The sequence below is a fragment of the Crinia signifera genome, chromosome 4 (assembly GCF_055691185.1).
Source record: "Crinia signifera chromosome 4, ASM5569118v1, whole genome shotgun sequence".
In the NCBI taxonomy this organism is placed as follows: Eukaryota; Metazoa; Chordata; class Amphibia; order Anura; family Myobatrachidae; genus Crinia; species Crinia signifera.
Window position 1 is genome coordinate 307,422,610 of NC_139220.1, and position 24,045 is coordinate 307,446,654.

Sequence of the window (24,045 nt, forward strand, 5' to 3'; positions counted from 1 at the left end):
CTTCTGCACAGTGAGTGAAGCGGCAGCTGTGGGGGGGCAGGGACCTAATTAAATCCCTCGCAGGGGAGAATGCAATGAGAAGCCCATAGACTGCTACTCGGTAATGCCAGCAATAGCTGGCTTACCCGCTGCATCCAAGCCCTAGAATTCAGCACATTCTGAAGGGTAGTACATACAGGAAGGTACATACGGGAAGGCAGTACATCCTACTTTCGTCACCATTTCAAAAATGCATAGTAAGGAATATGATCAAATCTTGTAGATCATTAATCTAAATCCACTTTATCTCTCACCATGGCCTATTACATAGACCCCAAAGTGGCAACCAATCTGCTTTTGTAATATTTCTAGCAGAGTTTGAAAAATGAAAGTGTGAAGCTGATTGGTTGGAACTTTAAATCTCTCTCATTCTCTAGCTCTTTCTCTCTCGCTCTCTCTCTTTGTCAATAAATCCAACTTATTGACAGATAGAAAAAACTGTTCTTCCTACCAAAAAGCATATTCTGGTGTTTATAATGTGCCATCTCCAGTACTTTTTGCAGTTCTTGTAATACTGTCTCACAACATGAAATATTGTTATCATACATTCCATGAAAGTCTATGCACATTCAGGAGGATGCTCAATGAAAACAATCTTTCTTGGGTAGACAGATGACACAATGCCCCCAATATGGTTCCCCTGTTAGAGAGCAATGCTGATCAGATCTATCCCCAGCTCCTGTGTTGAAGCCAGACAGCCACCGCTAAAAAGACTGCCACCACAACCAATGAGCTTCATCCTATACTTTAATAGAATGTAAAAGCTAGCTAGTTACCAGTAATTAGTTGCTATGGGCAACTTTCAGATTTGCCCTCTACTCTCCTCTTTATAATGATTGATAGACTTCCCCCTATTACTCTGCTCCCACTTACTCCCATCCCCCATTTGCTCATTGTGATGACTGCTCCTCTCATTGTAGCTCTTCCTCTGTGTACTCTGACTCCTCCTCTGATCAGCGGCAGTACAGTGCTTCCTCCGCATACTGTGGTGACTCCTGCTATGCGGCAGTACAGTGCTTCCTCCTTATACCGTGGTGTCTCCTCTCCTGCTCAGCGGCAGTACAGTGCTTCCCCCTTATACTGTGGTGACTCCTCTCCTGCTCAACGGCAGTACAGTGCTTCCTCCTTATACTGTGGTGACTCCTCTCCTGCTCAACGGCAGTACAGTGCTTCCTCTTTATACTGTGGTGACTCCTCTCCTGCTCAGCGGCAGTACAGTGCTCCCTCCTCATACTGTGATGTCTCCTCTCCTGCTCAGCGGCAGTACAGTGTTTCCTCCTCATACTGTGGTGACTCCTCTCCTGCTCAGCGGCAGTACAGTGCTTCCTCCTCATACTGTGGTGTCTCCTCTCCTGCTCAGCGACAGTACAGTGCTTCCTCCTTATACTGTGGTGTCTCCTCTCCTGCTCAGCGACAGTACAGTGCTTCCTCCGCATACTGTGGTGACTCCTGCTATGCGGCAGTACAGTGCTTCCTCCTTATACTGTGGTGTCTCCTCTCCTGCTCAGCGGCAGTACAGTGCTTCCCCCTTATACTGTGGTGACTCCTCTCCTGCTCAGCGGCAGTACAGTGCTTCCTCCTTATACTGTGGTGACTCCTCTCCTGCTCAACGGCAGTACAGTGCTTCCTCCTTATACTGTGGTGACTCCTCTCCTGCTCAGCGGCAGTACAGTGTTTCCTCCTCATACTGTGGTGTCTCCTCTCCTGCTCAGCGGCAGTACAGTGCTTCCTCCTCATACTGTGGTGACTCCTCTCCTGCTCAGCGGCAGTACAGTGCTTCCTCCTTATACTGTGGTGTCTCCTCTCCTGCTCAGCGACAGTACAGTGCTTCCTCCTTATACTGTGGTGTCCCCTCTCCTGCTCAGCGGCAGTACAGTGCTTCCTCCTTATACTGTGGTGTCTCCTCTCCTGCTCAGCGACAGTACAGTGCTTCCTCCTTATACTGTGGTGTCCCCTCTCCTGCTCAGCGGCAGTACAGTGCTTCCTCCTTATACTGTGGTGTCTCCTCTCCTGCTCAGCGACAGTACAGTGCTTCCTCCTTATACTGTGGTGTCTCCTCTCCTGCTCAGCGACAGTACAGTGCTTCCTCCTTATACTGTGGTGACCCCTCTCTTGCTCAGCGCCAGTATAGTGCTTCCTCCTCATACTGTGGTTTCTCCTCTCCTGCTCAGCGGCAGTACAGTGCTTCCTCCTCATACTGTGGTGACTCCTCTCCTGCTCAGCAGCAGTACAGTGCTTCCTCCTTATACTGTGGTGACTCCTCTTCTGCTTAGTGGAAGTACAATGCTTCCTCCTTATATTGTGGTGACTCCTCTCCTGCTCAGCGGCAGTACAATGGTTCCTCCTTATACTGTGGTCCTCTCCTGCTCAGCGGCAGTACAATGCTTCCTCCTTATTCTGTGGTGACTCCTCTCCTGCTCAGCGGCAGTACAATGCTTCCTCCTTATACTGTGGTGATTCCTCTCCTGCTCAGCAGAAGTACAATGCTTCCTCCTTATACTTGGGTGACTCCTCTCCTGCTCAGCGGCAGTACAGTGCTTCCTCCATATACTGTGGTGTCTCCTCTCCTGCTCAGCGACAGTACAGTGCTTCCTCCTTATACTGTGGTGTCCCCTCTCCTGCTCAGCGGCAGTACAGTGCTTCCTCCTTATACTGTGGTGTCTCCTCTCCTGCTCAGCGACAGTACAGTGCTTCCTCCTTATACTCTGGTGTCAACTCTCCTGCTCAGCGACAGTAAAGTCCTTCCTCCTTATACTGTGGTGACCCCTCTCTTGCTCAGCGCCAGTATAGTGCTTCCTCCTTATACTGTGGTGTCTCCTCTCCTGCTCAGCGACAGTACAGTGCGCCCTCCTTATACTGTGGTGACTCCTTTCCTGCTCAGCGGCAGTACAATGCTTCCTCCTTATACTGTGGTGACTCCTCTCCTGCTCAGCGGCAGTACAATGCTTCCTCCTTATACTGTGGTGACTCCTCTCCTGCTCAGCGGCAGTACAATGCTTCCTCCTTATACTGTGTTGACTCCTCTCCTGCTCAGCGGCAGTACAGTGCTTCCTCCTTGTACTGTGGTGTCTCCTCTCCTACTCAGCGGCAGTACAGTGCTTCCTCCTTATACTGTGGTGTCTCCTTTCCTGCTCAGCGGCAGTACAGTGCTTCCTTCTTATACTGTGGTGTCTTCTCTCCTGCTCAGCGGCAGTACAGTGCTTCCTCCTTATACTGTGGTGTCTCCTCTCCTGCTCAGCGGCAGTACAATGCTTCCTCCTTATACTGTGTTGACTCCTCTCCTGCTCAGTGGCAGTACAGTGCTTCCTCCTTATACTGTGGTGACTCCTCTCCTGCTCAGCGGCAGTACAGTGCTTCCTCCTTATACTGTAGTGACTCCTCTCCTGCTCCGCGGCAGTACAATGCTTCCTCATACTGTGGTGACCCCTCTCCTGCTCAGCGGTAGTACGGTGCTTCCTCCTTATACTGTGGTGACTCCTCTCCTGCTCAGCGGCAGTACAGTGCTTCCTCCTTATACTGTGGTGACTCCTCTCCTGCTCAGCGGCAGTACAATGCTTCCTCCTTATACTGTGGTGACTCCTCTCCTGCTCAGCGGCAGTACAGTGCTTCCTCCTTATACTGTGGTGACTCCTCTCCTGCTCAGCGGCAGTACAATGCTTCCTCCTTATACTGTGGTGACTCCTCTCCTGCTCAGCGGTAGTACGGTGCTTCCTCCTTATACTGTGGTGACTCCTCTCCTGCTCAGCAGCAGTACAATGCTTCCTCCTTATACTATTGTGACTCCTCCCCTGCTCAGCGGCAGTACAATGCTTCCTCCTTATACTGTGGTGACTCCTCTCCTGCTCAGCGGCAGTACAGTGCTTCCTCCTTATACTGTGGTGACTCCTCTCCTGCTCAGCGGCAGTACAATGCTTCTTCCTTATACTGTGGTGTCTCCTCTCCTGCTCGGCGGCAGTACAATGCTTTCTCCTTATACTGTGGTGTCTCCTCCTCAGGCTCACGGCTTACGTTGTGAAAGTGTTCGCCTTGGCTTCAAAACTAACCGACGTCAACAGAAATGAAGTTTGTGATCCTGTGAAGTGGCTGATACTGAACAAGCAAAAGCCAGACGGGTTATTCCAGGAAGATTCCCCCGTCTATCATCAGGAGATGGTGGTAGGTGCCAGCACAATGTGGGAACATGAACCTTATTTTATACAAGATGCATATAGTGCCAGAGTTTCCCTGTAAACATAGTGTTGGACCTATGTCTGGACATTTGTCCAGCCTCCTTTTCATTGTCACTCCAGTACCCTGCCTCCTGTCAATTATGCCTCCTGCCCCTGGGTCTCTCCAGCCACCGTCCTGCTGTCATTCCAGGATGCTGAGTTATTTCACTCCAGCCTTCTGCCCCCTGTGTCTATCCAGCCTCTGACCCTGTGTTATTTTAGCCTCCTTGGTCCCCTCCCTGACCTGCTCCAGTTTAACTTTGTAATTCCAGTAATGGCTAGGCATATAAATCTTACCCATTAAGCCAGTCAATCAAATAAAGTAAATGCACTGTGTGGCTTTATCGCTCCATGACAGGAAAATTAATACCATTGTTCAATCGTGGTCGGCATCATTTCAGAAGACTAATATGAGACGCCCAACATGCCAAATCAAATAGCGAGAGTGTTTTACATAAGCAGAAGAGATAAAGCAGGCAGTAGGCTCAGCAGTCTGGGGATCTAGCTCTTCCAATATAGGACTGGGTAGGAGGATACCAACCACTGAGCCCAGTAGTGATATGTACCCCTATGTTTTACACCAAGCATGTCCAAACTATGGCCCTCCAGCTGTTGTGAAACTACAAGTCCCATCATGCCTTGCCACAGTGTTGCTATTAGGGAATGCTCAATCTATGGCAAGGCATGCTGGGATTTGTAGTTTTACAACAGCTGGAGGGCCACAGTTTGGACATGCGTGTTTTACACTATAGGTGTAAATTTATTAAGTTGGGAGTTCTATTGAAGATGGTATGTTGTCCATAGCAACAAATCACATTGTAGCTCTTATCTTCTAGAAGGTTCTAAATAAATAAAAAGTAGAATCTGATTGGTTGTTATGGGCAACGTCCCATCTTCAATAGAACTCCCATGTTAATAAATTTACACCCAGGTGTTTGGCTTTTAATAAAACCATTCTATACAGAGGGAACTACTCTCCACCGTGTCCAGGAATAAATATAATCACATATTTAATGACCAAAGCAGTTTTCTGGCACTGGTGGCACATTTGCAATCAACCAATTTGCATATGTTGGCTAAGATTATTATTATTATTATTATTATTATTATTATTATTATTATTATTATTATTATTATTATTATTATTAGTTGAGTATCCCTTATCCAGATATCTATTATCCAAATTATTCCTAAAATCATAGTTTACGGAATGTTCTTTTTTGTTAATGCTAAAGCATTACATGAAACATCTGTAACTGGCACTACTGGGGACATTTGTAAAAGGCACTACTGGGGACATCTGTAACTGGCACTACTGGGGATATGATATGTAACTGGCAATACTGGGGACATCTGTAACTGACACTACTGGGGACATCTGTAACTGGCACTACTGGGGATATGATATGTAACTGGCAATACTGGGGACATCTGTAACTGACACTACTGGGGACATCTGTAACTGGCACTACATGGGACATCTGTAACTGGCACTACTAGGTACATCTGTAACTGGCACTACATGAGACATCTGTAACTGGCACTACATGAGACATCTGTAACTGGCACTACATGAGACATCTGTAACTGACACTACATGGGACATCTGTAACTGGCACTACTGGGGATATGATATGTAACTGGCAATACTGGGGACATCTGTAACTGGCAATACTGGGGATATCTGTAACTGGCAATACTGGGGATATCTGTAACTGACACTACTGGGGACATCTGTAACTGACACTACATGAGACATCTGTAACTGGCACTACATGAGACATCTGTAACTGGCATTACACGAGACATCTAACTGACACTACTGGGGTCATCTGTAACTGGGACTACTGGGTCATTTGTAACTGGCACTACTGGGGACATCTGCAACTGACACTACTGGGGACATCTGCAACTGGCACTACATGGGACATCTGTAACTGGCACAACTGGGGACATCTGTAACTGGCACAACTGGGGACATCTATAACTGTACTACTGGGGACATGTACTGGGGACATCTGTAATTGGCACTACTGGGGACATCTGTAATTGGCACTACATGGGACACTACTGGGACATGATATGTAACTGGCATTAAATATGTATAAGGAAATGATTGCTTAGCATTCTAATTCCTGAGATAGTGCACATACCTTGTTTCATGCACAGATAAAAATGTGTGTATATGAATACAACATAAATGCATTTTTTTTCACACATGGTTCATGTCCTCAAGATACCTCATTGAAATATAAAAATATTCTGAAATATGGAATAATCCATAATCCAAAATGCTCCGAGCACTTTGGATAAGGGATACTCAACCTTTATTGTCTATTATTATTATTATTATTATTATTATTATTATTATTATTATTATTATTAGTGTGTATTTCACATCTACCCATAGCCACCTGCACATTCTACAGCTACCACAAGTATATATGTGTCACCATAGCAGCCTACATTCACTGTATACACAATGGTGTGACCACTGCCTTACTGTACTCTGCCTCTGTCCAGCCCACCCTTCCTCTATCCCACAGCCCAGGCACATGTGAGTGCCAAGCTTATGCCACTCTAATATAAGTGTCACCGGTCTCTCTGCATCAGCCCCTGTGTTATACAGTCCCGGCAATCTCATACCTCCATCTGTTACTGGTAAATGTATGTTCTCTGCTTTTGTGTTCTGCACAGGGCGGTATAACAAAGGGAGCTGTTGAGTTGGACTCTACTCTCACAGCCTTCGTCCTCATCGCTATGCTGGAAAGTGAGGACCTCTGCGACCACATTGCTGTAAGTACCTGGACCAATTTTCCACCCCCTTCAACAGCTATTGCTGTCTCATGTTTATATCATCTCTTTCCACCTGCTCTATTAGCTATCAGGCTGTGGCTGTAGAAAGCCTGGTCCATCAGATAGCCCAAGGTTAGCATCTAATATACAGTAGTTATAATACATCAACATTGACAATGTAGGACAAGTCCTCAATGTACACCCATGAGCCACAACATTATGATCACTGCCATATGAAATCAATGACATTAACTATCTTGTCTTGGTCATCTACAAGGTGTGGAGAGGCCAAGACTCATCCATGTGGGAGGTCAATGTAGGCTATCCCGAATGTAATGAAGGCGGTGGAAGTAATATGGATGGAAGTAATAGGCCATGACACACACACACACAGTATCTTGTTCCCTGCTACATACGAGGCTAAATACATGTAATTGGCCAAATGTACCTACATGGAGCATGGAAGTTTTGCATCTGGACCTCAGAAGGAAAGAAGGTCACCAGAATTCCATTTGTTATTGCAACCGACTAGTGACCTGCGCTGTAGGCATCACTTACGGTAAAGATGACACCAGTATGCATCATGGGAAGGAAGCCATCCATTGAAGGGAGTATGATGTTTTAGCCAACCCTGTCGCCAGTCATGTATTTGAATGCTATTTAAATGCAAAATTATTTATGCATAACCATCTTTAAGATTGGTACGGAAAGTCTTCCCTAGCCATGGTATTTTCAGATGGAAGTGGACTTTTTCGGCTGAAAAACATGGTGCAGGTTGTAATTCCCTGCTGCTGTGACCTCTGGCGCTGTAACGTGAGCTTCTGCTTTACAGCACAAGTAAACTGTACCTCCCGTTTGTTCTCTTTCGGAGCCAGAGAGAGGACAGTGCTGTGCTGCACTGCCAGCTCGCTGTGACCAGTGCCACTGTGCAGGAGCTGGTATTTTTCTGTCACCCTGCAGCAGGAGACACCCAACAGCCTCCTTGTGACGCCATGACAAAATATCCAATTAAACATGTATATATTCGACAGGTGCCAATGAATCTCAATGAACAAACCAACATTAAAACATTATATGGAAACAGGAAACAATAAGAAGAAATTGCTACAATACATTCTGCTACATCTGCATGGGCTCAGCTGTACACTAAAAATCTTTACCATAAATATTGTTATCATAATAATAGTGATTTGACATTAACTCTGTTTTTTACCGTAGAATCTACGAGGAAGCATTGACATAGCAATATCCTATTTAAATGACCAATATCAATCTCTGAACAAACCTTATACTATTGCAATCACTTCATATGCACTGGCCAGAGCTGGAAAGCTGCAGGACACAGGGAAGCTGATGTCTGCATCTACAGGTATAGTAATGTCACCTGCAGTACCGTACATCACACATAGAATGCAGGGAAGCTGCTGTCTGCATGTACAGGTATAGTAATGGCACCTGCAGTACCGTACATCACACATAGGGCACAGAGAAGCTGCTGTCTGCATGTACAGGTATAGTAATGGCACCTGCAGTACCGTACATCACACATAGGGCACAGAGAAGCTGCTGTCTGCATCTACAGGTATAGTAATGGCACCTGCAGTACCGTACATAACACATAGGCCGCAGAGAAGCTGCTGTCTGCATCTACAGGTATAGTAATGTCACCTGCAGTACCGTACATCACACATAGAATGCAGGGAAGCTGCTGTCTGCATGTACAGGTATAGTAATGGCACCTGCAGTACCGTACATCACACATAGGGCACAGAGAAGCTGCTGTCTGCATCTACAGGTATAGTAATGGCACCTGCAGTACCGTACATAACACATAGGCCGCAGAGAAGCTGCTGTCTGCATCTACAGGTATAGTAATGTCACCTGCAGTACCGTACATCACACATAGAATGCAGGGAAGCTGCTGTCTGCATGTACAGGTATAGTAATGGCACCTGCAGTACCGTACATCACACATAGTGCACAGGGAACCTGCTGTCCACCTGTACAGTTATAGTAATGGAACCTGCAGTAACGTACATCACATACAGGATACAGGGAACCTGCTGTCCGCATGTACAGTTATAGTAATGGCACCTGCAGTACCGTACATCACATACAGGATACAGGGAACCTGCTGTCCGCATGTACAGTTATAGTAATGGCACCTGCAGTACCATACATCACACATAGGGCACAGAGAAGCTGATGTCTGCATGTACAGGTAAATTAATGGTACCTGCAATACCATACATCATGCATAGGATGCAAGGAATCGGATGTCTGCATGTACAGGTTGGCACTTGTAGTACTGTAAATCACACATAGGCCCTTATTCAGGTTGACTCAGAAATCTGCTAATTTCACAGGCTTGCAAGTTCACCAGTCGCCGCCCATCGTATGCACAGCCGCCCCCCCTCGCACAGTGCTATTACCCGCAGTTAATACTAATCCATTCACACCCTTGCGCTCGGTCATAAAATCAGTCGATGGTCGCAGACCATTGAATCATTTTTTAAGCACTTGCAAATTTAAGACACCCCTTTGGTGTCTTACATCTGCAAGTGCCTGTATGGGAAGCGGGGGGGCAGATGACATCCACTGATGTCAGATGCCCGCCCCCTGCACCTGCGTCATTGGGGAATTACTATGCGACCTGTCGACCTAACCCATGTCGACCTAACGCTATGTTGACCTAAACCCATGTCCACCTTGTCCCATGTCAACCTAGACACCTGTCGACCTTCAACCCTGTCGACCTAGAACCCTGTCGACCTAGAGGTGTCAACTTAATGACTGTCGACCTAAGTGTGGTCGATAATACGACCGTATACCATCTTACACACAGCTGCATTACTTGCGTGTGATCGAATTGGTGTGTTTGAAGGTATGAAGGATTCTGGGATCCAGTGGGCGGGTTTATAATGCTGACTAGAAGCCAGATGGTAGTTAAGGTCAGTAAGGCAGAACGAGTTTTAGGAAGCCATATAATGTGCTGTCATTAGATTTAGGGGGAATAAAGAACCTACCCAACAAAGCAGATTGAAGACCTTCCTTTGTCAGCAGATATTCTACATATACTCTTTTTTTTTTTTAAACCCAAATTTAATTTGAGCACTTAGGGCGAGATGTACTAAAGGGAAAATGCGGTAAAACCCCCGTTTTACCGCATTTTCCTATGTACTAAAACCCGTTCGCAGCGGTTTCGCAGGGCAGGGTATCGCCACCTTTGGGTGGCGATACCCTATAGAAGCCTATGGGCTTCTTTTCGGCGCCCGCCGCGTCGCCGCAACCCGCCGCCTCGCCGACCCCCCCTTTCCCCCCTCCCTTGGGCTTACCTTCTTGCAGGTCCTCCTGGACCCCGGAAGGTAAGCCCTTCCTCCCCCTAGCAACGCAGCCGGACGTCCTTCCGGCTGCAGGGGGAGGAGGAAGCGCCGGGGACAGCTTGCTTAGCTGTCCCCGGCGTGAAAGCTGCAGAAGCCGGCTGGGAGGTGACGGAGACCCCCCGCAGACCACAGTACAGGTATCGCGGGGGGCCTCCGTCACGGCATCGCGATGCCAGCCGCATATGTTAGTACATATGCGGCGGCATCGCGGCGGGGGGGGCGCGAAGGGCGGCGATGTATTTTAATACATCCCGCCCTTATTTTGCTGTGAAACACTTGCTTTTTTATCATTTTTATAATATTTTTCAAAAAATTCAGCCGTTTGACACAATTTAACTACCCCAAATATTTTTTATCACGACCTCTGTACTATTATGCTATATTAGTTTGCCTTTTTTGTAGGGTACAGGCATATTTCCACATAGTCAGTTTATCTTTCTAACATTATTGAGCAAATTCCATTTTCACGCATTTGCAATTGAATAGGTGGAATCGCGGGAGCACACTTACCTGCAAAAAGCTGCTTTTTGCTGCACTTTTCTGATTGCATCTGTATATCTCTAGGTAACAATCACTGGGTAGAGCCGAACTCCCACCACCTATCCCTGGAGGCTACATCCTATGCGATCCTCGCACTTCTTACCCTAAAGAAGTTTGAGCAGTGTGGCCCGGCAGTTAGATGGATCACAGAGCAGCAATTCCGTGGAGAAGTTTGGGGATCAACACAAGTATGTACTGTAACTCCTCCATTAACTCAGTGACAGCTTGTACACATGTAAACAGTTCAATGAATATGAATGCATCAGCATCAATTGATTCACTGCGCAATGTGTGGCAGATGTACCAAGCCTTGAAGAGAGATAGGGCCAGATAGATTCAAAAGTGATAAAAGGAAGAGTGATAAACAGCCAGCCAATCAGCTCCTGTCTGACATTTATCAAACACGGTCTGTGACATGGCAGGTAGGAGCTGATTGGCTGGCTGTTTATCACTCTCAATTTTATCACTTTTGAATCTAAGTGCATCTGGCCCATAGAGAGATAAAGTACCAGGCAATCAGCTTTTTACTACCATGTTACAGGTTGGGTTTGAAAAACAAGCTGGTTGGTTAGCACTTTACCTGTCTGGTTATCTTTCTTATTATTTCATATGGATTTATAATATTTTTTTTTCCATCATCCCTTATGAAATCTCCAGCTGTGCCAAGAAACGCATAAGATTTAAAAGCTTTCTACTGTAAATGGGGCTCTATACTTTTAAGGATGACTCTGAGAGGGGCGTACTTGTTAAACTTAAGGAAAGCAGCAGGTGTTTAACTGAGACACCTCCTCCACACGTTCACCTGAGGGTCTGCACAGTCGGTATTGGGTATATGGGTATTGGTGGAAGCAGTAAGCTGAAGTTTTCCCTGGGGTGCCAAAAACTTGCACCAGCCACGTGGAACTGTATATTTTACATAATTTTGTTCCTGTTCTCTTGGACATTTGTTTCTAACATTATGCCATACCTTTTAAAATCACATTAGGAAGATGCACCTAATGGGCCTAATTCAAGCTTGCACGATACTCTGAATGATTAATTGATAGCAAACTGCGTAAGCATCACAGGCTTCTAAAATACTTGCAAGTGAGGGTTTGCACAGATCCACCAGCAGAGCACCAAGGCTTTCCCTGGTGCAAATGATATTTACTGGGCTGGTGCACTGTTTTAACTATTGTAAATTCTGATAAATGTTTTACCAATACAGAATTATTGAAAAGAACAACCACCTGACTTTTACATCCAGTACAGTACAGTTATTTTACTTTTATTGTACAACTATTTTGATCATTGACTTCTGGTGAGGCAGCCAAGTTGGCTGCCTCACCTGTTATATACTCTCAAACATTTCCATAAAACAATTTCAATTGTACACAACTGTCTTCAGAAGCATCAAAAATATCCAAGGACTTACCTTTAACTTGTGCTACACGCACACAGTTCAACAGAGCCTCTGAAACTACACAAGTACCTAATATTTTGACAAAAGTTAAAATGTATGTGCCCTGGAGGTGTCCATCCTACTTTACATTCTGGGTATATGTAACTATTGGATCTTAGTGAATAAAAAAATCTCAATACAAACCTACAGTATATAATAGGTTTACTATAAAGCATAATAATAATTATTATTATTATAATAATATGACTATGGATATTAGACATGGTTTCTTGATGGCTGGATGCATAGCTTATTCCAATGTTATTTCTGACTCCAAACTCAATGTAATGACAAATATAGCAGCTGTATTTAAAATAAAGTAAAACCTATACAATGTGCTACATCTTTGTTCTAGGCTACCATCATGGTGTTCCAGGCTCTTGCCCAGTATCAGATAGACGTCCCACCTGTCAAAGATTTGGATATGGATGTCTCTTTTAAGCTCCCTGGTAGATCACAAGGTTCAGTACATCGCATCAATCTTCAAAATTCCATGGTGGCACGCTCGGACCAGGTGAGAATTGACGTGGTTTGTTATGGAGAGAGATACACGTGGCACTTATACTTATGAAGATATTGGAATGGGATGACTGCCTTCAATGTACTCACAGTGTGCGCTAGTGGGGGTGACTATAAAATGTACTCACAGAGGACAATGTGACACTGGGTACTCAGACCCCCCCTGTGTGCGCTAGTGGGGGTGACTGTACAATGTACTCAGAGAGGAGAATGTGACACTGGGTACTCAGACCCCCCCTGTGTGCGCTAGTGGGGGTGACTGTACAATGTACTCACAGAGGAGAATGTGACACTGGGTACTCAGACCCCCCCTGTGTGCGCTAGTGGGGGTGACTGTACAATGTACTCAGAGAGGAGAATGTGACACTGGGTACTCAGACCCCCCCTGTGTGCGCTAGTGGGGGTGACTGTACAATGTACTCAGAGAGGAGAATGTGACACTGGGTACTCAGACCCCCCCTGTGTGCGCTAGTGGGGGTGACTGTACAATGTACTCACAGAGGAGAATGTGACACTGGGTACTCAGACCCCCCCCCCCTGTGTGCGCTAGTGGGGCGACTGTACAATGTACTCACAGAGGAGAATGTGACACTGGGTACTCAGACCCCCTCTGTGTGCGCTAGTGGGGTGACTGTACAATATATTCACAGAGGAGAATGTGACACTGGGTACTCAGCCCTCCCCCCCTGTGTGCGCTAGTGGGGGTGACAGTGACTGTACAATGTACTCACAGAGAAGAATGTAACACTGGATACTCAGACCCCCCCTCTGTGTGCACTAGTGGGGGTGACTGTACAATGTATTCACAGAGGAGAATGTGACACTGGGTACTCAGACCCCCCCCCCCCCCTCTGTGTGCACTAGTGGGGGTGACTGTACAATGTACTCACAGAGAAGAATGTGACACTGGGTACTCAGACCCCCCTGTGTGCACTAGTGGGGGAGACTGTACAATGTATTTACAGAGGAGAATGTGACACTGGGTACTCAGACCCCCCCCCCCCCCCTGTGTGCGCTAGTGGGGGTGACTGTACAATGTACTCACAGAGGAGAATGTGAAACTGGGTACTCAGACCCCCCCTGTGTGCGCTAGTGGGGGTGACTGTAAAATGTACTCACAGAGGAGAATGTGACACTGGGTACTCAGACCCCCTCTGTGTGCGCTAGTGGGGGTGACTGTACAATGTACTCACAGAGGAGAATGTGACACTGGGTACTCAGACCCCCTCTGTGTGCGCTAGTGGGGTGACTGTACAATGTACTCACAGAGGAGAATGTGACACTGGGTAGTCTGTACCCCCCCCCCCATGTGCGCTAGTGGGGGTGACTGTACAATATATTCACAGAGGAGAATGTGACACTGGGTACTCAGCCCTCCCCCCCCCCCTGTGTGCGCTAGTGGGGGTGACTGTACAATGTACTCACAGAGAAGAATGTGACACTGGATACTCAGACCCCCCCTCTGTGTGCGCTAGTGGGGGTGACTGTACAATGTACTGACAGAGAAGAATGTGACACTGGGTACTCAGACCCCCCTGTGTGCACTAGTGGGGGTGACTGTACAATGTATTCACAGAGGAGAATGTGACACTGGGTACTCAGACCCCCCCCCCCCTCTGTGTGCACTAGTGGGGGTGACTGTACAATGTACTCACAGAGAAGAATGTGACACTGGGTACTCAGACCCCCCTGTGTGCACTAGTGGGGGAGACTGTACAATGTATTTACAGAGGAGAATGTGACACTGGGTACTCAGACCCCCCCCCCTGTGTGCGCTAGTGGGGTGACTGTACAATGTACTCACAGAGGAGAATGTGAAACTGGGTGCTCAGACCCCCTGGGTGCGCTAGTGGGGGTGACTGTACAATGAACTCACAGAGAAGAATGTGACACTGGGTACTCAGACCCCCCCCCTCTGTTTACGCTAGTGGGGGTGACTGTACAATGTACTCCACAGAGGAGAATATGACACTGGATACTCAGGACCCCCCCCCCACACACACACACACACACACACACACTGTGTGCGCTAGTGGGGGTGACTGTACAATGTATTTACAGAGGAGAATGTGACCTTGGGTACTCAGACCCCCCCCCCCCCGTGTGCGCTAGTGGGGGTGACTGTACTATGTACTCACACAGGAGAATGTGACACTGGGTACTTGCTGGAAATGTTTTCATGTTTTGGCTGAAGTAATGTGTCTCTTTACAGACTAAAATAAATCAAGACTTTGTGGTCACTGCCAAGGGGAAGGGACAAGGCACGTTGAGGGTAAGTGTACTTCAGAGATTGTAATCATTTTATTTTATTTTTTATGGTTTTATGAATTGCAGACTGCTAATATAATGGGTTATGGGCAAAACAGAACACAAAATATTAATCTGGCTGTAATCTGATTTCCACAATGATGTAAAGTAATTTCATTTTGAGGTGGATTTTGCCATGTACTTGATTGCCGGGGGGGGGGCTATTTTTATGTGGAGGCCTGGATCTGCAGTTCCATACTTCCCATTGTTACCAGCAGCAGTAACAGGAGATTACGCTGTATACAACATTATTTATATTGCCACTTATTCACTACTTGTTGCTAAAACAGTGCTTTTAAATACAGTCTCTATTTGGTAATAGCTCTGGTCTGATCCCGTCATTATATGAAATACTTTTTCTTCTATTTCGCAAACTGCAACATTTGTTCCTAACTATGAATGCACTTCATCGATAACATAGACAAATGAACATAATTTTTAATAGTTGTATTATTATGTCTTGAAGTTTTATTTTTCTCTGCAAAAATAATACATTGGATTTGCTTGGTAAAATTTAGTCTTGCAGAATTTTAAAAGGACGTGTTGTGCCAACATGCCTACTCCCAGTGGGGTAGCAATGCCACCACAGTCCAAGCTGTGGCAATGCTATGCCTGCATAGAATCTTCTAAAAAATAACCCACAAAAAATTGCCGCCGCGTTGGAGGATTGATGCTGGAGATCCTACTGGACCTCTTGTATCTGTCAGGAATTTTGGTTGTGGTGGTGGTGGGGGGTGGGGGGTTACCAGAAACTTTTTTGGCAGGGGGTGTCAAATTTCTGGTTACACCACTGTCTACGACCGTGTTTATGATATTGCTCCGGGAAGTCTGATTACCATGCATTAATTATAAATTATATTCATCCCTGATGATGTCATTCCATCCCCAGGTGACATCAGTGTATTACGCCATTGAGACAGAAAAGGAGAAGAAATGTAATAACTTTGATCTCACTGTGACAATTAAAGATGAACCTAATGGTGAGTATGTGTCCTGATAACTGGGATTCCCAGCAGTGTCTGCTGTCTGTGGCTATAAAGAGGAGACATCTGTGATATCTAGAGTAGTTTCCACTAAGCTGCAGTATTTTGGGATCTCTTATGCTATCTGTACAGTACCGCACATTGTAGATTTCTTGTTTGTGTTACCAGATTATTAACAATTATTTATATATTTATTTATTTATTACGTTTCCTATATAGCGCATACATATTCCGCAGCGCTGTACAGATTATAGTTGAACACTCACATCAGTCCCTGCCCCAGTGGCGCTTACAATCTATATTCCCTACCACATATATATGTAACTTAAATGTATGCAGGAGATGATATCCAGGATTTAGCTCTACAGTGTCTAGATCAAAAGGTCATCAACTATTGGTGGACAGTCAAAAGGTCAATATGAAAAAGGTCAACATTATTTTTTAAAGGCTGATGTGAGTGTTTCATGATTTTTTTTTTAACCGAGCTGTTCATATTTTACCATCCACGTGGGCATAAAGTTAGATTATAATATGTGCTCAGAGCATGTAGAGCACAGGGAGCCATGTGTGGGGAGGTGATACACTTATACGTTGACAGAGAGCCTTATGATTGTAGACCGAGGGCCTTATTTTGGTTCACTCCTTCTGTCAAATTCCTTCTTCGATGGACAAAACCATGTGCACTGCAGGGAGGGGGGGGGATTTAAAATTTGGTTGAGTTATTTTGTTTCTGTGCAGGGAAAATACTGGGTGCTTTATTTTTATACTGCAATATAGATCTCACTTTGACGAAAAAACCACACCCAAATCTCATACTCTCTATGCACAAGTAACATTTACACCACCTGCAGCGCACATTGGCCCTTTTTCTAGTTCACTCTTTCTGACAAAATCCTTCTTAGATGGACAAAACCATGTGCACTGCAGGGGGGTAGATGTAACATGTGCAGAGAGAATTAGATTTGGGTGAGCTATTTTGTTTCTGTGCAGGGTAAATACTGGCTGCTTTATTTCTACACTGCAATAAAGATCTCACTTTGAAGTAAAACCCCACCCAAATCTAATTCTCTCTGCACATGTTACATCTGCCCCACCTGCAGTGCACGTGGTTTTGTCCAGCTAAGAAGGAATTTGCCAGAAGGAGTGAACCAGAATAAGGCCCCTAGACAGTGTAGATTTAATATAACAAACCTGCAAGAGATACAGAGCACAGATACAGATACTTATGCACCTAGCATCCATACACCAGTGATGCTCCAAGAGGTGCAGGCAGCGCCTTTTCTGTAAATTGGACATTGTACTCACATCACAGCCAATCACAGTGTACCAGAGTCGCTGGGCTATGACCTTATCCGCAGAGGAAATGGAGACAAAAACGTTCACAGTTGCAGATGAAGCACAACTGGACTTGGCATGGGAATAAACTGTGGCTACTGTATTAAAGCGCTTGTTACATTTTATTAGTGTGAGTAAGGTGCAAATTTTAGACAAAAAAAAAGCACTCAGCGCCCGAGAACACGGTGCTCCAAGGGGAACTGTCTGCCACAACTAATACCACTGCATTTCTATTCAGAATTTTAGGGTTAGGGTGATGGACAATCTATAAGACAGGGAGTTTTAATTTTTTAGGGAGCCATAAGCTAAGGAAATACTGTATATACTGGTCAGGGGCATTGCACTCAAAGATGAATTAGGCACATAGTACTGCGTGGGCAGCAATAGAATAGGAGAGCAGCCATAGAATGAGTGGACAGCCATAGATTGGGAGGGCAGAGTTTCCGAACCAGCGGATACAGAGATTCCAAGCAATAAGAGAGAACATAGATTTGTGCAGTGACTTTATGCCGGAATAGAGAATATATCAGTCCTACAGTACTGTACCGTGCAGTGACTTTATGCTGGAATAGATAATATATCAGCCCTACAGTACTGTACTGTGCAGTGACTTTATGCCGGAATAGAGAATATATCAGTCCTACAGTACTGTACCGTGCAGTGACTTTATGCTGGAATAGATAATATATCAGCCCTACAGTACTGTACTGTGCAGTGACTTTATGCCAGAATAGAGAATATATCAGCCCTACAGTACTGTACCGTGCAGTGACTTTATGCCAGAATAGAGAATATATCAGCCCTACAGTACTGTACTGTGTAGTGACTTTATGCCAGAATAGAGAATATATCAGCCCTACAGTACTGTACCGTGCAGTGACTTTATGCCAGAATAGATATTATATCAGTCCTACAGTACTGTACTGTGCAGTGACTTTATGCCAGAATAGAGAATATATCAGCCCTACAGTACTGTACCGTGCAGTGACTTTATGCCAGAATAGAGAATATATCAGCCCTACAGTACTGTACCGTTCAGTGACTTTATGCCGGAATAGATATTATATCAGTCCTACAGTACTGTACTGTGCAGTGACTTTATGCTGTAACACAGCGGGGGTTAGACGGCTGCCCGACAGTCGGGATTCCGACAGTCATTACTCCGATGTCGGAATCCCGACTGCTCCCTCGTGGGGGTCCACGACTCCCATAGAGGGAGAATAAAATAGGTGGCAAGCGCAGCTCGCCACCGTGCCCGCAGCGTGGCGAGCGCAGTGAGCCCGCAAGGGGCTTCATTGCGCTCCCTCCACTGTGCAGTCGGGATTCCGATGTCTGAGTAATGACTGTCGGAATCCCGACTTTCGGTGATTTATACCACACCCAGTCCTCCAGTACTGTACTGTGCAGTGTATTTATTATTATCTCTAATGTGAATATTCATATTTCCTACGCAGCTAAGGCTCCAGAAGGCACAAAATCAACGGTATCCATTAAGATCTGTACCAGGTAAGTCATTATTTACTATATAAGCTAAATTCTAATTCTGTAATTAATGTAGATCACATTTGAGCACACGTCAGGGATATAAAGCATTGTGTGTGTGTGTGTGTGTGTGTGTGTTTGTATGTGGGTGTCCTCCATTTGTAGAGGGCCTTGCAAGGCACATGTGCAAAATTGGTCCTGCGGTGACACAGTTTGCAGATTAATGGAAAATTGCGGGTCAGATTACTTATGCAATCCAAACTGAATGTGGCCCTGAGGTTCCCCATGCTGGCTCTGATATACAGCGGTGCTTCCAATACTTTATACAGTATATGACTTACATCTTCAAATGTATTATAAGGGAACAGTCATGCCCTTATTTTAAGGCTGAATCGAATAAATGGAATTCTCCCATAGGGAATTCCTGAGATGGGGAATGGTGTTTGTTTCTCTCACTTCCTGTTTATTCAAACTGACACTTTCTGCAGTAGCCTATAAGGGAGTTATGGGGAGACAGAGCTCAGGGTAGAGAGCAAATTAACACTTGTATGGGGTATTTAATCTGGGATTCCCAGGGCCGGCAACCCCCCCTCCATGGATCGGGTGACAGCCCAGGTCCCTCCCACGCCGCTGCACCCCCCAGTGGATCAGGTGAGCACCGGAACGCCCCAGGCAGGGGGGACACCCCGGCGCTCACCCGATCCACTGGGGGGTGCAGCGGCGCGGGAGGGACCTGGGCTGTCACCCGATCCACGGAGGGGGGGTTTGCCGGGTGATGGGTGCTGCGGGAGGGACCTGGGCTCTGCCTCAGCGCTACATGGCTGAGGGGCGGGCAGGTTTTGCCGGGTGCAGTGCAGGAACTTACCCCTGCTGCCGGCGTCCCTGCTGCTGCTCCTTTCTGCTGCTGACAAAAGGGGGGGTTGCCGGGTGATGGGTGCTGCGGGAGGGACCTGGGCTCTGCCGCGGCACTACATGGCTGAGGGGCGGGCAGGTTTTGCCGGGTGCAGTGCAGGAAACTTACGTGATGTGACGGGTTATGGGTGCTGCGGCGCTCCACGGATAGGAGGGGGCGGACGGGTTTTGCCGGGTGCAGTGCAGGAAACTTACCCCTGCTGCCGGCGTCCCTGCTGCTGCTCCTATCTGCTGCTGACAAAAGGGGGGGGGGGGGTTCGCGGGTAATGCTCCAGTGGGGGGGAGAGAGTTGTGGATGGAGTTGACCTCCATGGGGGGGCTCCAAACTGCCACCCTCCAGTGGCCTGGGGATTCCAACTGTCGGAATCCCGTCCGTTTTTGTCGAATCCGACACTACTCGAAAGGCAGAATTACATTTTCTGACTGTTGTGTGTCAGAAAGTCCTTAAATGGTCGAAAATTGCCACTGATTGTTTGAAAACAGACATGAATTCGAAAATCTGCTGCCGTTTCTGACAAAACAGATCCAACTTAAAAAAACAGTTGGAACTGACAGCCTTCAGTACTGTCGTTAACGGCAACATTGAATATGTGAGTGCCAATATTTCCTGTCGGGAAATATCGGCACAGATTGAATACCCCCTTGGGGCTTGTTTCGTTAGGTTGCGATTGTGCCAGTATAGGGCCTTTTGGGGTTACATTTTTTCAGACATGTACACTTTTTTGAAGTTATTGAAATATGCCCCATTATAGAGATAGTACATTTCAATTTGTTCAATATGCAGTAGCGGCATGCGGGCAGTGACGGGGCTCGCTTTTACTGTCGGGTGCAAATGGCCCTTAGGTGAAGCAATTGGTGCCATTTTAAAATATCCAAGATGGCCATGGTGAGCCAATTGCGGTGCACTATTGTCCTGCCCCCTTGCATTGGCTGATATTAGCCAGCACAAGTATTTGGCGGCAGACCGATAGCGGAGAAAGTTGTGATGGCATACCATATCTGTTTTGCGCAAGAAACACGTCCATTAATTATCATAATATCATTGTTTTTGGCATTTGAGTGGTAGTAATTCAGCAGTTTTGGGAAATCTCAGATCATGTCTAAGAAGCTTTAATGTGAAATGTGAAACCGTGAGGTTATTTTTGTCTATGGAATATAGTGAGTGGTTCACGATGGCTCGATGCCCGCCGGGCGGGCGAACTCATGCCACATCTTTCCCGAGATTCCACTTCTTAAAGACATCATTATTTATTAATGAATACATTAGCACATCACTCAATACTGTGAGAGCAGGTCCTCGCAGGGCTATGTCGGATCAATAAGAACAAGGGTGTGGACCCTCTATAGCATATAGAATCCCCTTATTTCTATATACGCTCCCATTACCACAGATGTCACATAATATTTGGACATTTGGCACCATGAGATAAGCATTTCGAGTTGCGTAGCATTTCTGGCAAAACTAAATTTATCTCATGATCAGTTTGGATGCTGGTGTGCTTATTCTATGAAATGAGTTTAAAATGAAGCAACATCATATTGGCCCTTATTCTGATTGACGCGGACTTTACCGCGTACTTACGGATCGCGTCTTTATGGCGTCTGCGCATGCGTGGAGAACGCTACGCGCATGTGCCACGCCTTGACTCGGTACCAGTTCGGCCAAATCCCGTCCAAAACTGTTCACCGCTATCAGTCGGGAAATAGGGGCGTATTATGGGCGTCATGCGGAATGACACATGGGCGTAGTTTCAAAGTGGGCAAAACGGGGCGGAAACATGGGCGGACACGGGGGAGTACACTTATGTTGGGGGGCGTACATTCGGATACCACTCCGAATGCACGCGATCAAAAAGGGCAGAAATGTGCGGTGTCCACAAGTGTACTATTGCTTTGCGGACACCACTCGTTCATGCGGTAGGCGAACGGACGCCTAATGACTACAACCATTAACACCTGAACCCAATAGAATCTACTCCTTTACTCATTACTCACTAATAGGACGTTTATAATCTTTTACACAGGGTGTAATACAAACCATTGCACTTACATTGCTGTAAGGGTTAATGTGTGCAATGCATGTGTTAGGCATGCTTGTAAGGATATATTGGAATCTAATTGATTCCAATTCCGAATAAGCTGTTTTTTCTGAGGATAGGTAATTGAATAAGTGGGTCATGTGATGTATTGCAGAAGATACTTCATAGTGGGTTGTTTGGCGTAAATACTCCGCTTACGTGCGGTAGCACCGCTTGTCTCCCGTTCGGATGCGGTATTCCCGAGCATACACTGTAATACTCTGTAATACCGTGCCGAATCGGAGTGTTTCTCCCGCACACGCATGCTTTGTATGTCGTCCGTAAACACGCCCTGTTCTTAAAGAGTGAGTCCGTCCGAATGCGGAGGACACGTGGGCGTTTCTACGGACGATGGCCGCATGCGGCAAAACACCGTGGCGTGCGGACCGCTCCGTAAGAATGCGGGAATTTCCGCACAGATCAGAATAAGGGCCATTGTTAGGCAATCTTAGAACATCTGTGATTGGTTATCTAGTTAGTAGTAGTAGTACGTTTATTTATAAGGCGCCACAAAGTGTCCGCAGCGCCGTACATAGCAAACAAAAAACAAATTACAAGGTTTTTGGGATTGCAGAAGTGAGGGGGGGTTGTTGGGACGGTGGGCGTGCGGGGGCGAGTGGTCAGGATAGGTATGGGATGGGAGGGGGTAGGAGCGGTTGGAGAAAGTGAAGTTGAGAGATTAACAGCCATGAGGACCAGAGGTGAGATGGTAGGTTAGTGAAAGCAGACAGAGAGGGATTTGGGAGGACAGACAGCGTCTGTAGTAGATTTGCGAGGATGTGGTAGAAAACAGAGTGAGAGAGCTTGGGGTATGAAAGAGGAGAGAAGGTAACAGGCAAGGAACAACTGTCAGAGAGGAGAAAAGTGGGTAAAATCAGGTTGATTGAGTAATCCAATTAAGTATGAAACAACAACAAGTGAGAGGATGAAGGGAACAGAGAAGGTCAGAAGTGAGGCAAATGTGAGCAGGCGTGAAGAGGAAAACAGAGTGCAATAAATGTGTGGCAAAGATAAGAGAAAATAATAGTGAATGAGTAAAATGAAATACAATGTTGGAAAAAATATAGATAAAATGAATTAAATGTCAAAATTGAGCAACAGGTTACAATAGGATAGAAAGAAGATGAATATATTTCAATAAATATGAAAATTTAGACTATGTTTAAACTCACCTTTTTCAGTATTCTATCTCACCTGCTTCAGTTTCCGACTCACAAGTCACTTAAGTAATCAAGCTTCACTTTAGTCTGCAAGCTTCCCTCTCAATGAGCAAGCTCCAAATGAGTTTTGTCCTTCCTTATATAGTATGTCAGGCAGCTGTTACACTCAGCTCCTCCCCCTAATCTCTCTAAACACCTAGACTTAGCTCCTCCTCCTAGTATCTGTTCACACCTAGTAACAATACACTATACAGATACAGGCACAACCAAAATCACACTCAGATTTCTCCCTCAAAATTACAGTCTCTATATAGAAAGACAGATAAAGAATGCAAGACAGACAGAATGCAAGATAACTCACCTGCTTCTGTTTCCAACTCACAAGTCACTTAAGTAATCAAGCTTCACTTTAGTCTGAAAGCTTCACTTTAGTCTGCAAGCTTCCCTCTAGTTAGCGAGTGAAAGCTAGCCGCTATATCATATGATAACAAGAACATCTGTGATTGGTTATCTAGTTAGCGAGTGAAAGCTAGCCGCTATATGATATGATAACAAGAACATCTGTGATTGGTTATCTAGTTAGCGAGTGAAAGCTAGCCGCTATATGATATGATAACAAGAGCATCTGTGATTAGTTATCTAGTTAGCGAGTGAAAGCTAGCCGCTATATGATATGATAACATCGTTGAACACATGTGAATATACAGTGACTAAAATAAACATCCTAGCATCTGATGTATGACCTTGTGCATATATATAATTTACCACTTACCTGAAATAAAGACTCGGAGACTTAGGTTTGGCAGAAAGTGTTAGCTGTATTTATTATTCAAGCACTTCAAACAAAATAATTGGTCTATAA

The 24,045-nt window shown here is 45.8% G+C and overlaps 1 protein-coding gene across 1 annotated transcript in view; it reads left to right on the plus strand.

Annotated features, from left to right (window-relative positions):
• The window catches only part of LOC146075784 (complement C3-like), a 172,236-nt gene that overhangs the window by 121,211 nt on the left and 26,980 nt on the right, over positions 1 to 24,045 (plus strand). Inside the window, exons 26-33 of the mRNA XM_083185378.1 lie at positions 4,035 to 4,194; positions 6,945 to 7,043; positions 8,262 to 8,412; positions 10,991 to 11,154; positions 12,763 to 12,921; positions 15,139 to 15,198; positions 16,123 to 16,213; positions 19,006 to 19,057. Of these exons, the coding sequence (XP_083041504.1) occupies positions 4,035 to 4,194; positions 6,945 to 7,043; positions 8,262 to 8,412; positions 10,991 to 11,154; positions 12,763 to 12,921; positions 15,139 to 15,198; positions 16,123 to 16,213; positions 19,006 to 19,057 (936 nt within the window). The remainder of the gene's footprint in view (positions 1 to 4,034; positions 4,195 to 6,944; positions 7,044 to 8,261; positions 8,413 to 10,990; positions 11,155 to 12,762; positions 12,922 to 15,138; positions 15,199 to 16,122; positions 16,214 to 19,005; positions 19,058 to 24,045) is intronic.